The sequence below is a fragment of the Scardinius erythrophthalmus genome, assembly GCF_964197995.2.
Source record: "Scardinius erythrophthalmus genome assembly, chromosome: 23".
Classification (NCBI taxonomy): Eukaryota; Metazoa; Chordata; class Actinopteri; order Cypriniformes; family Leuciscidae; genus Scardinius; species Scardinius erythrophthalmus.
Genome location: NC_138243.1, coordinates 13,374,727 through 13,388,494, shown reverse-complemented (window position 1 = coordinate 13,388,494; position 13,768 = coordinate 13,374,727). Strand labels below are relative to the sequence as shown.

The 13,768-nt window shown below is 39.6% G+C and overlaps 1 protein-coding gene across 2 annotated transcripts in view; it reads left to right on the top strand.

Annotated features, from left to right (window-relative positions):
• Positions 1–13,768, top strand: part of kcnip3b (Kv channel interacting protein 3b, calsenilin) — a 35,325-nt gene that overhangs the window by 5,891 nt on the left and 15,666 nt on the right. For both annotated transcript variants that reach the window (XM_081354569.1, XM_081354568.1), the window contains exon 2: positions 4,896–5,076. In XM_081354569.1, the coding sequence (XP_081210695.1) occupies positions 5,022–5,076 (55 nt within the window). In that variant the 5' untranslated portion in view covers positions 4,896–5,021. The remainder of the gene's footprint in view (positions 1–4,895; positions 5,077–13,768) is intronic.

The following is a 13,768-nucleotide window of genomic DNA, read 5'->3' as shown; positions in this document are numbered from 1 at the left end:
TTATTACGTGAGGACGTTTTTTGTCCAATAATTAGAATCTCTGTTTTTTCAGAATTAAGTAGTAGGAAATTACGAGTCATCCAATTTTTTATATCAGCTATGCATTCTGTTAATTTTGTGAATTGGTAAGTTTCGTTAGGTTTTGAAGAAATATAGAGCTGAGTATCGTCAGCATAACAGTGAAAGCTAATGCCATGTTTCCTAATGATATCTCCTAATGGTAGCATGTACAGAGTGAACAGCAACGGTCCTAGTACTGAGCCTTGTGGTACACCATACTGAACTTGAGATCGATGAGACATCTCTTTATTTACTGCTACAAACTGATAACGGTTAGATAAGTATGATTTAAACCATGCTAGTGCAATTCCACTAATGCCAACATAATTTTTGAGTCTATTTAAAAGAATGTTGTGGTCGATAGTGTCAAATGCAGCACTAAGATCGAGTAACACTAATAGAGAGACACAACCACGATGATAAGAGCAAATCATTTGTGACTCTAATGAGGGCAGTCTCGGTACTATGGTACGGTCTAAATCCTGACTGGAAATCTTCGCACATATCATTTCTTTCAAGAAAGGAACACAGTTGTGAAGACACTGCTTTTTCTAATATCTTTGACAGAAAAGGTAGATTCGAGATCGGCCTGTAATTGACTAATTCTGTAGGATCAAGTTGCGGTTTTTTAACAAGCGGTTAACATCAGATATCTCACAGATAACATCACAGGACCTCTGTGTTCGGTGAAATATGGTAGGTCATTTGCGGGGGAATTTTTACTTTACCAATTACAGACATGGCCGATTCGCACGGGATTAAGATCACAGACAACCTCCGCAATCATTACAAATGAATAGAGGTCACCAGGTAATACTTATCCCGTGCGAATAGGGCTTTAGCCTTACCCTGGCCATGGGGCCACAGGTCAAAAATTAAAAATCTAGTAATAAAGTGAAAATGAAAATTAAATAAAGTGTCGATTGCATAAGATCCGCTTATGTTGCATCATACTTTTTATGCGTTTTACAGCGTTGCCCACTATAACCAATTACACACGATCTGTTGAGATGCAATGGCCAATCAGAGGCGTTAAGAAGCAATGCTGAAATACCGGAGTTTTGTTCAGTGCGAGAGCTGAACTCTGAATTCTGCACTCTCGCGAATACTCTCATCATAAACCAATAAACAGATTTGGTGTTTGTGCTCTTGACTGAGAGCTTCGAAACTAATATAGGTTTTTCTATTTTCAACGTATTTTTGCAGCGTTGAGCAATGTAGCCAATCACAAACATATCTGATGATTTCTTGAACGCAATGGCCAATCAGACGTGTTTAAGTTAGAATCCCCTCACCGCTCAAAACGCCAGAGTTTGTGTCCAGTGCTGAGATCTGCCGAAATCCTCTCGTTATAATTTAACTTGTAACAAAAAAGTGAAGACATTATGTAGGCTAAACGATTAGCAGAACAGGGATGTGTAGGTTGTTGATAGACAACATGTAACATGACATTCTATTTAAATGTGTTTTTAAGGAGGAATTGCATCTAGCCTTACCCTGGAGTTGGTTCACCTTCCTCCTATAGTTGATCTGTTGTTCAACTAGTGCTGCTGTTGTTTCTCTGTTACATCTCTTCTAGATCCTGTTCAGATAATGCTAAACCCTCAGCTAATGCTGCTCTGAAATCTGCACAGCTAGTGTTGCTCTATAATCTTTTCGGATATGCTGCTCTAAAATAAACCCCTATTTTTTTGCTCTGGACTGTTACGGGATGAACTAAAGACTAAACTAAACACTAAACTAAAAACAATGACTACGTTTACATGCAGCCAATAACCGGTTCAAAACCGGGATATTAGCAATACCCCGGTCGTGCACGGCCATGTAAACACCGGCAAAAACCCGGATATGCTCATATCCCGGTTTTTAAAAACCCGGATATTACCCCTGGGGTACCCCTTTTCTAACCCGAATATTTGGTCATGTAAACGCGTATCGGCATATCCCCATCAAAAGGAACATTGATTTGTGTTACCGGAAGTAAACAAGAAGTAGAGGTAAACATGGCGAGACGCAGCACAGCAACACACTTTTGGAGCGAGAAGGAAAGCACAAACAAAGGCGATCGCTATCTGCCCCGAACTATTCATTATCCGGGTGCTGCTGCTGTTGTTGTTGTCTTTGGATACAGGAAGAATAATCGGAAATGACGCATATTGCGTCGTTGTCCGTACGTCCTGACGCTTACCGTGCGTCGCCGTTTACATCGGGATATTCCCAACTGATTACAAATTCCATGTATACAGAAGTAACTCTCTCTGCTCACGCATGTAAACGGGTTATTCCGAATGTTTCAGAAACCCAAATAGTGACCTTAACCCGACCATAACCCGGATATTGGCTGCATGTAAACGTAGTCAATGTCTCATTGGTCAGAACTCCACCAAGGGTTGGACAAACATCTGAGGCCCTGTTTACACGAGAACGCTCCCGGGTGAAAACGTAAAAATATTTTATCAGATGTGCCTTTCGTTTAGATGGCGACGGCGTTTTTGGGGCTTAAAAACGCAAAAAAGTGAAACCACCCTCCAGAGTGGAAATCTTAAAAACGCTCCACCGTCGCGTTTCCGTCTAAATGGTAAAAACACAAAAGTCTGCTAGACAGTGAAGGCACCGATCAGTGCTTCACATTGCCACCTAGCCGCCTGGAGTGCATACTACATTGAATTTCACACACTTTTGCATCACCGTATGCAAGCAGATACCCCCCCCCCCATAACGCTCGTCTAAACGCAGAATAAAAAGTGATCACTTTTGCGTTTTCTCTTCACATCGTTTCCGTGTAAACGTAGCCTTAGTTTAAACACTCAAGACATGACCAAAGCATTAGGATAAGACTACGGGTTAAGACTGGTAAAAATGGGTTAGGTTAGAGCCTAAAACAACATCATGCAAGCCATCTAACTACTCTCATCTCACTTATGTTTCTTTTCTTTCTACTTGGTTTCTTTTCTTTTCTGTTGAGAGTCTCTCAACTGTCTCTCTTTTCTGTTGAGAAGTTAAGTTTTGGCACAAAGCTTCAGTCAACGACTTTATAGTCTTTGCTCGCCTAAAACTTAAGCCACGAGCCTCCACTCCATTCATCTTCCAACAAGACATCACTCTAGATGCAAAAAGTCCTCAACTAGCCTAACCTGGGAAACCCCTTTTCAGCAAGGGCATCACAGAAGGGAATCCCCATCAGACACAAACAACAAAAGAAAGCAACACCTCAAGATTCTAGCCAAACTGGTGCATTGATATAACATTTTATTACCCCGCCCAAATGATAGAAGGGTTAAATCAATTATTAATGGTTCATTCAGGTCAGGTCATATAAAGTGCATATATTGCTTGAAACTTGGGATTTCATCATTTCACTCTCTTGAAACTAATTATTTCCTCACTTTCTTTCTTTCTTTCTGCAACTTGTGTGAATGCATGTGTTAGATATTGTATTAGAATAGTTCAATGAAGTCTTGTTGCATTTGAAGAGAAGTGTTCTGTGCTTACGAATTTAATGTCTTAGAGTGGTGATCTTGTTACCTTTGCTGATAATAGCATTAGTCCCATTGTCCCACTGCAATACCTTTGTATCTACCTATCGCTTTATTTGCAATACCTATCGCTGCTCTCCCTGCTCTTATCCATGCTAGGCTGCATGGATGCACAGGGAGTTCTTGCCCAGATCAGAACCATATCTAACATCCAAACTGCATGTTAATTGTCAATCATCTTTGACGATAGTGATCCTGACATAATTAAAGGTCGCGAAGTTGTTGCTAGAAAGGCAACAATAAGTCTGCAACCATTAAGCAAGAATCACCCTTACTAAAATCACTTGTATAGCGCACTGCTCTCTATTCTCTTGTACAGCAGTGCCGCTAATGCTGCTACTCTGGTGTTCCTGTGGGGATATCGAGAACCGTTTGTGTTGGAGGTGCCATATGTGGTTGTTTGGGACAGGTTGAGCAGGTTGAGCAGTCACAGTGGTCAAGCCAGAGATTAATTGGAGCCTGCTATGCTGACATTGCTCACCATACACGTTACACTCGACTGACTCGCTAGTCATGTCAGTAATGCAGCAGGTGCCAAGGTCTCTTGGTGACAACATGACAGTCCAGCACAAATACACACATGCCCACACGACAGCGAGCATTGTTTACAACCAAATCACAGCTTTAAACACACAAATACAGTCAAGGAAGGAAACAGTCTGGCACTCTGCAATTTATTTACAGGTGTGATTTTGTAACACTCACCACTGCCTGTCAGAGCAGATGTGTAGCTCAGCAAATGAGTGCTTGTAGGCATTTACAACTTTTACCGTACGTGCTTAAATTGTGTGTTTTTGAAGAATTAAAAATGTTCTTTATAGTTCTTTCAGTGTGTTATGAATTCTCTTTCCTGGCAATATTCAAAACATGCTGGCCCTCAAAAATGATGTCCCCCAAGATGTTTTATTGATGCTGTTTTTAGGGAGCTTGAATAATTTAGCGATACTCTAAATGTTCATAGCAAAGCTTACTGTCTTTTCATGCAAATAAAAAACAAGAAAAAAAGTGAGGACCCTCACAGGATTCCAGTAGTTTGCACCTGCAAGTGAATTTTCACTGATGTGTGCTTTTTTTTTTAGGGCGTGTTTGATATTTTTCATTAAAGCTGCTATTCCTTAGACGCTTTCCTCACTCTTTCGTTTATATTTTTGCTTATTTTATCTCTGTATCTCTTTTATCAGACGTTGAAGTTTGTAACAACAGCACATTCAAAAAGATAGTATTCTGCGCCAACCTTCTTAAGATGCTTTTAAGATCTGGGCTTTTTTAATGTGTTTTCTCATTGTCGTTGTCCTCTAGGCAGGTGGACAGAAGGGCGTCGATGGAGGTCTGCTGCCTGACGCCAACGGGCGGGATGGGGACCCCAGCGGGCAGAAGGAGAGCGACGGGAAGTGGCAGAAGCCGCGCATCTCCCGCAAGTCCCTCATGAAATGCTGTCTGGTCAAATGGATCATCGCCAGTACAACGCCCCAAGGCTCAAGTATGACTCTTACAAACCCGGAAAATAACACTAGGAAATATCCAGATGGAGGAGTGGAGGGAACAAATTACAAAGGAGATGTTTAATATAGCATTCATAACATATTATACGCAGCTGTGAACCGTACCCGAGACTGCATTAAAAAGGGTGGTCTAGGGTACGGTTCATGTTAACTCCAGTACGGTTCGCTGCTGAACGCAATCGTACTAAATCAATGAAGTGAACCGCTACTGATGATGACCTATGATTCGACAAAACGGTGTTTGTGTGCGTCTCATTCACTTTCCTGAAAAGCGTGACTGACTCACTGCAAGCAGAGAGAATGTATGATTTCATTTATGCTCGCCTTCAGCAGAAATGAACTCCCACGTTCTTCAGAACATTTGCAGTATAATTCGCTGCGGATAGACGCAAGTGCCTTTATGTGCTGGCACTTTGAAAACAAAACCAAAGGTTAAAAAAAAATATATATATAGAAGTGAGGTGAGCAACGTTATGCAGTTTGGCGCCTTCTCCCGTGTCGTCGTTACCAAGCAACAGGGTAAACAGCTGCTGCGTTGATGATGCAAACGCACTGCGGTTCAGGCCCAGATAATATAATGTGAACACAATCCAGAAGGGGGAAGGAGGAGAAAATGAACTCTGGTTCGGACCAGGCAAAAAAAAGTGTGAAAGCGCCCTTAGAGGTATACTATAGGCCTATAGTATAATACTTGCTTCTGCCATAATTCTTTAAAGGGATACTTCAGGATTTAGCATTAAGCTTTGTGTTAGTAGAAAACCTGTAGTATTTTCGAATTACCATGCTTTCCACCCTCATTTTCCATTTCCATTTATGTATTTTTTGTCTGGAAAAAAATCCTCCGATGACGCAAAAATCGTCATTTTGCGTCATCGGAGGATTTTCTGGCCTGAGGCAAAAGACTACAGCCAGTAGGAGGAGCTGTTCCGCATGTTTTCAACCCGCCCATAGGAGGTGGGATCTCACTCACAGAATGTACACATAGTCAGCCGTCTTTCTTTGGAAGCTAAGCTAGCAGGCTCTTGTTCTGTGGAGAAAGCTGAATAGTAGGAGAAAGCTGAGTAGTAGGGGTTACCATCCTCCTTTTCCCGGACTTGTCCGGCGGGCGAGATTGTTCGAAATGTCCGGGATTCGGCTTTTGCTTTCTGCGGTCGCCATTCATTTTTTACATGAACACCTCTTGTTTCAATCTAACTGAATTCATTCCGATCGGTGAATCTGAATGTAGTGTTTACATGAACGCTAAACAAGTGATCGGTTGATGTGCGTTTTAACATTGCTAAGAAAATTCCCGCACCTCCGTTGCGAGACCGGCGCGTCTCAGTAATGACGCCACCGGCCTCACGCCGTTCTCTCGCGGTCGTCAGCCTCGTCCTGCTCGCCACAGTAAACATGATGAATGGCGACTGTAGAACGCAAAAGCCGAATCCCGGACATTTTGGGCGATCCCGAAATCCCAGGCAGACTCGTCACGGAGACTCACTGGTAGCCTAACCTTGTTTTCAACTGCGCTCTCTTACCAGTAGGCGTGGCCTCCTAGGGCAGCAAAGCAAGTGCATTCTGGGAGTTGTTGTCTTTTATCCACATAAGCCAAAAATACATTTTCTGGCTTTTCTCAGTCTAGAAAGCTCCAAATTAAAAAATTTCTTCACATTTCTTCTACATAAATGACCTATTTTAAATACACATTCATCTTTCCAGAGGTGAAGTATCCCTTTAACTTAAACACATCTGAGCTTTAAGAAAATCATTTTAGTTTCCCACAGTTGAAATGACTTTGTATGATGTGTACAGTATGTGCACTTAGCTCATATAGACCTTATGTAGCCCTGCCTCTTTTCAGCGCTGCGCTCGTTGTCTTTTGTCTTCCGGTCTGTATTTTCACAGTGATCTTGCGTATTTATGAATGAACGGCTCGTTTTAAAATCTTCCCGGTCTTCTGACATTTGTTAAGACATCTGCTTTAAACATTACAATCCTCATGATAACTTTCGTTAACCTTACATTAAGTAAATCCACTTCAAAAGCTAATTACTCCTGGACAGCAATGCCATAGAAATGTGACTCTAAAAACCGAAGTTCAAAGACAATATTCTAAAGATGGCTGCACCCTCGCTTCTCTAAGGTCTATATCATCATTTCAGACATGACTTGAAGGCAGCATATTATGCTCCACTCCAGGTTTTCCATTCCACGCTCCCTGCTCAGTGGTGAAAGAAATGCTGCTCTGAGTGAGTGATCCTGGAGTGAGTGAAGCACAGGCTGTGTCTGCAATCACCCCCTATACCATCATTTACTGTTTCCTATTACTCCTAATATAGTTCACATGAGGGAGTTAATGAAAACGAGTGGGCGAATTCGGACAATGAGTATGCTGGAAGGGCTGCCGCTTTTGTATAGTTTGAGCTTGCTGTTTAATAATTATTTGAAACTTAGCAAAGTAATATTTATATTGATATCTGTCATGAAAACTATCTATAAACCTTAAAAAAATATAATAATAATCAATTAAAAAGGAATACATACCTGAATGATATTATGCTGTACCCACATTGTACCAGCTGTTTGGAAAATGGATGGATGAACGATTCTGCTGCGGCGCCCTCTTCTGGTCAGACGTGGGAATTAATCTGTTGAGTGACTCAGTGCATTATGGGTATTCTCTAGTAGTCAAACGTGCTTTGAACCAATCGGATTGCTTGGGTCCTAAGTCCACTAATGGCCTAATGTCCACTATGGTTTCGGGCACCATTCCAAATGGTTGTCCTCTCAAATAATGCCCTATTTAAGGGTATAGGGGGCAATTTCAGACACACCCATAGACCTCTCTGAATAAAAGTATTCATTTTTTTAAAAACAGCATTTGAATGGTAGTATGTACTATATAACCTACAACTGTATATTCTATGTACTGTGAACTATCTATCTGCTGAAGGCAACACTGTTCAGCAACTCTTCCTCTCTAGACACTCAATCTGATGTCATATTTTCCTGTTCTTACAGCATCGCTCTCTCCATCCTCCTCTAATTTTGCTTTCATCTTCTTTCACTGATTCTCCCCCTTCTGCCCCTCTATAAAGAATATTCTAATGTTATAGTTAATTATCTTTAATAACTGCGAGATGTTTTAGTCAGTGTTATATGCAGGGTTTGTGTGGTTATTAATAGGTAACTTGTGTCAGACCACTCAGGGATGGTATGAGAGGACAACATGTGACTGAGCTGCAACGTCCAGTGTAAATAATTGACAGAGCATCTCTTGTGTGTGCAGACAGTGAGCAATGTAGTGTGAGTGTGTGCCTACATCTGCAGGACTGAGACCTCAGTTCACTTTAAACCATCCATCCCATCAGCATTTTTTAGCAGCCCGTAGTGTCGTCAAGTTTCTATTTCTATATTCAGACAATCCTTTGGGCTCTACATTCACTCCTCACCTCTCTTTATGTAATTTCTGCAGTCAATTTGTGTGCGTTTAAAATAAGCTACTGTATTAGTTATGTAAATTATTTAAAGATATAAAGGCAAAGTACATTTGTATATATTATATATATATATATATATATATATATATTTTTTTTTTTTTTTTTTTTTTTTTTTTTTGGCTCCCTGGACCATATTGAAACAAGACATTTGGGACTCCGATCCAGACAGCCTCCAAACTTTGTGCAAGTGAAATGAAGTATGAGGTTGTTAAAACGACTTTCTCATTAAAACCTCTGAAGAAGAGTATTATAATCATTAAATGTTTTTGTGAGCCAGCATTTAGGAAGGACTTACTTCCACTGTTAGTGAAGTTAAAGGATTATGAGCAGTGAGAAGCTCTACTTCTCATTTGGTATAATCCACTAAAAGCAATGAATTAAATAAGCACAATCATTTTCCATGTACATGTTATAACATGGAGAATTAAATAAACCTAATTTAATTAGGAGTTGAACCTATGGTTACCCATTTAGGTTTGTTGAGCACATTTCGGTTGGAAACAAATATTACATCATTTGAATATTATATATATATATATGTGTGTGTATATATGTGTGTGTATGTATGTATGTATGTATGTGTATATATATATATATATATATATATATATATATATATATATATATATATGTTTGTGTATGTGTGTGTATGTATGTATGTATGTATGTACTATATGTGACACTGGATCACAAAACCAGTCACAAGGCTTATTTATTCAGCTTTCAGATGATGTATAGATCTCAATTTAAAAAAATTGACCCATGTGACTTGTTTTGTGGTCCAGGGTCACATATAACAAATCATTTAAATACATTTTTGAGGAGGCTCAGTCTCTGCCTCCTCAGATGGGCCACCACTAGAAAGAATACTACCTGATTTTATAGGAAAAATAATAATATGTGTTTGAAGAATGGGCATGAAACATGAGAAACATGAAACTCTGGATCAGGAAAGAAAGAGATGCCAGAGGTGGCAAAAATTCAGAATAGATCAGAGCAAGAAACCAGAACAGAATCCCAAGTTGTCAAAGTCCAGCTGAACTCCAGTTTTTTTTCCTCTACTTTGTATTGTGAGCCCAACAGATGGCAGTATGCCTTTGAAGAATACAATGTGTGCCTTCGTGAATATGATTACATGAGGCTGTAAAATTTATCTTCAACTTTACATGATCGTGTCAGGTTAGGAGTTAAACAAAGTTAGTAAGTGCCCTAACCTACCATTCAAATTTTTTTTTAAAGAAATTAATACTTTTATTTAACAAGGATGCATTCAATTGGTCATAAGCGACATTTATAATGCTACAAAAGATTTATATTTCAAATAAATGGTGTTATATTGAACTTTTTATTTATCAAAGAATCCTGAAAAAAAATTATCATGGTTTTCACAAAAATTGTGTTTTGAACATTGATCATAATTAGAAATGATTCTTATCGTAACAGCAAATTAGACTATTAGAAAGATTTCTGAAGGATCATGTGACACTGAAGACTGGAGTAATGATGCTAAAAATTCAACTTTGCATCACAGAAATAAATGACATTTTAAAATATATTCAAATAATATTACTGATTTTACTGTAATTCTTGATAAATAAATAAACGCAGCCCTAGTGAGACGACTTCCAAAAAAACATGTTTTTAGTTTGCCAACAAATACACAATGTGTGTATGTATTTGTATGCAAATATACAACTTTAGAATCCGGTCAGCAATATTTACAAGAAGATATTGACACATCGAAGTTATTCTATTCCAGCCACATTCAGAACTTAATTGGATTAAATCCATACAGTCATTGAAGCTCTCTTTCACCTAGATCTGTCCTTGTTTTAGACGCATCTCATTTATATTATTTACAGTTTTCTATTAATTCCTCTGCAGCGAGATGTGTAGGTGCACCATTCCATGATGCAATATGCTGACACTTCTTATTGAATGCAGGAAATGTGATTTATTAATACAATATTACCGGAGAACCACAGTGAAATGCTGATGAGAATTATTGGATAATGATAAAAACTCTCAAGTAATCTCGAAGTTCCTGTTGAGAAGTTTGTCGTTATTAACAACTATCCATTTCTGTTTTGCTTTGGATTTATACAAGGCATATTAATATGCATATATGTCTCACATTTACATATCACCTAAATCTTGAGACATACTTTTCAGGCTGCATAAATAATTGCAGGCAAAATGTTCCCCCCACCAAAACAAAACTAAGAACTCAAGACATCTATAAGTAATCCCTGTTTGATATATCATACTCATAGACCATAATGCTGTTTCAGCAACAAGGCCATTAAATTAAGAGCTGCGCTGAGTTTTAATCACTTACATGGAGACACTCCCCTGAGATAATATTCACCCTCATGCATACTATAATGCATTGCCTATGAAAAACATGCACAGCATTTTCCAAATGACAAAATAAGTCCTTCATGGCTACGTTGCATTATACACTACCGTTAAACATTTGTCATTAGTAAGATTTCTTTAAAGAAGTAATGCTATATTCACTAAGTATTAAACAAATATAAAGTTAAAGTCATGGTCAAAAGTGGCATTAAAGACTTTTACATACCGGTAGTTACAAAATGTCTATATCTAAAATAGCGCCACACAATTTCTGATTTCCCTCCTGTCCTATGTCAGTACTTGTTCTTGTATCTTGCATTTCAAACTTCATGCAGACTGAGATTTTAGAGGGAGTTTCTGGCAGGCCCCAAAGGCCATGTCCTCTCTTGATATATTGATTTCCCCCATCTCACTGATGCCTGTGTCCGATTTAAACTCATGCATTAATAAGTGCAAACTCATCAGCTATCATCTTTGCCCTCCTGCACTCGGGATTTATGATGGGGAGCGTTTTTCATGTTATCAGTGTTTAGTATATCTTCCTTTACAATTCTGATGCACTATTTTCATATTAGTATAAACTATAGGGCTTGCATGATATGCTGATTAATCAATATTTTCTGAAATAAAGCCCTGAAGTTATCATTCAAAAGTAAAATAAAAAATATAGCTGCGAGCAGACATTTTCAGTGTTCAAGTTCAAGCACTTTAAGGCCTTTAAGCCCATGTGTAAAAATGTATTATGTTTTATTTAGCAAGCATGTAACCACTTTATAGATGGAAAAGACCACTTACAGCCAATACAGGCAATTTACCACAGGAAATATATGGTTTCTAAAGCTTTTTAACAGTTGTAGCGCCACCTATGGTCCGATCTCCAAAAAAGTTTGCATGCTTTTTTCGTGAAGATTCGAGGTTTCGTTTTAGGAATGATAGGCTTTTGGGTGGACTTGGCCATGCCTATTTTCTAAATGACCCAGCTATATCCAAAGGCCAAAGTAAAAAAAAAAAAAGATCATTATTGACCTAGAGTCCTGCAAATTGTGCAGTGGTTTTATTGAGGTTGAGCCAAAATACTTTTGAAATAATCTCTAATATTTAACAAACGATTCGATTGACAGTGGCGATCCTAGAATCAAAGTTGCTCAGAATGAGGAGTTCTACCATGCGGTATGAATGTCGTGGGCGTGTGCAAAAAATCACATGGTATACAATTCTTTACGCACATGAAAAACACAAAAAGAAAAGATGCCCCCGGTGGCGTTTCTCACAGGGCTGTGAGTCAAACAGGCCCTGCGAGTTTCGTTCCGATCGGCCTCCGTTAACCTTGTCTGAAAGCTGCTCAAACTTCATTGGCCGCCACCGGCCGCGTTCTTAGAGATATACGAATGTCCTCAAAGGCAGTCTTGGCACCTTGGAACGAAGACACCGCATGCCAATTTTCAAGTCAACCGGACTTAGGGTTGCGTAGTTATAACCATTTTTATGTTTTTCCGATATAGTGCCACCAAGTGTCCAGTCGCCGCATGCTTTTTCACATGACCACAGAATTAACTCTTACATGGGTGCACCGAGTTTGGTGAAAATATCTCATTCCGTTGACAAGTTATAGCCATTTCAGTAAAAGTGCCCTCCCACTTTGAATATTTGGGACTGTGAATCGAAATTTTTACTTTTTTGGGATAATTATAGCCTGGCAAGCCAGACCTACATCAAGATGTTAGGTCTGGCAACTCACCATAGACACGGCTCAATCCGAGGGGCGGGATAAACGGCTGTCTTTCAAATTCCCTCTGCACGTAATAGGACATCGCTTCAACCAACCAGGGGTGCGTTTCCCGAAAGCATCGTTAGCCAACTATGGTCGCAAGTTCATCGCAATGCCCATTGAACTCTATTGGTAACGACGGAACTTGCGACGATAGTTGGCCAACGATGCTTTCGGGAAACGCACCCCAGAGCGTTTTCCCAACAGTGGAGCTAGTTGATAGATTCAACTTTTGCCATATATGGCCGGCAAAACTACGAACACATCTTCCTTTTTTTAAGAATGACTTAAGTGCCGTTCTTTGCTCTATTCTCAAAGAAAAACTTAACTCCAAGTCCTCCAGAGTCGCGGCCAAAGCCGATTCGAAAGACTGTTCTCCAGCAGCCGCCATTCTTTGTTTTCAAGTAACGTTAGCAGGAACCGTCGCAACTCTGTCGTCATTATGTTAAGACCGCCCGTCTACTCTATACACGGCTAGGATAATTATTGACAATCCATAGAATCTTGCTGCACTTGTTTGGTTCTGATCGGGCCAAAAGCCTAGGACTAGTTCGCAAAAGTAGGTTATACAAAAAAAAAATGAAAATTTCGATGGGCGACGATCAAATCTGAGGCATGCATTTTGTGATAAGACACTTGAGTTTACGCCTAATGGTTGGAGTTCTGAGCGATTTTTGACTTTTCACCGTTGTAGCGCCCCCATCAGGCCGATCAGGGCAGGCCTTGGTGACGTTGTTTACGGTGTGAGTACTACCAGTGACAAAAACATTGTTACAAAACAGTAGCTTTAGAGCTCAATGTGTTGTTTTCTCCTCATATCATTTAATCAAAACATATTGCTGTCTTACAGTCCTCAACAGTGCATTTCACAGACTTTCACATAGACTTCAGCATCTCATGTATGAATGTCACATTTTTAATCTGCTGTGTCGACTTTAAAACATTAAATGTTCACCCTGCTCCTCAGTTTGAATGGGCACGAAGCTTTCGGTTTCATGCGTTTGTGCAGCTGATGAGGAAAGAGAGCTGCAAACGCTACAGAAATGCAGTCAAGATTTTCAC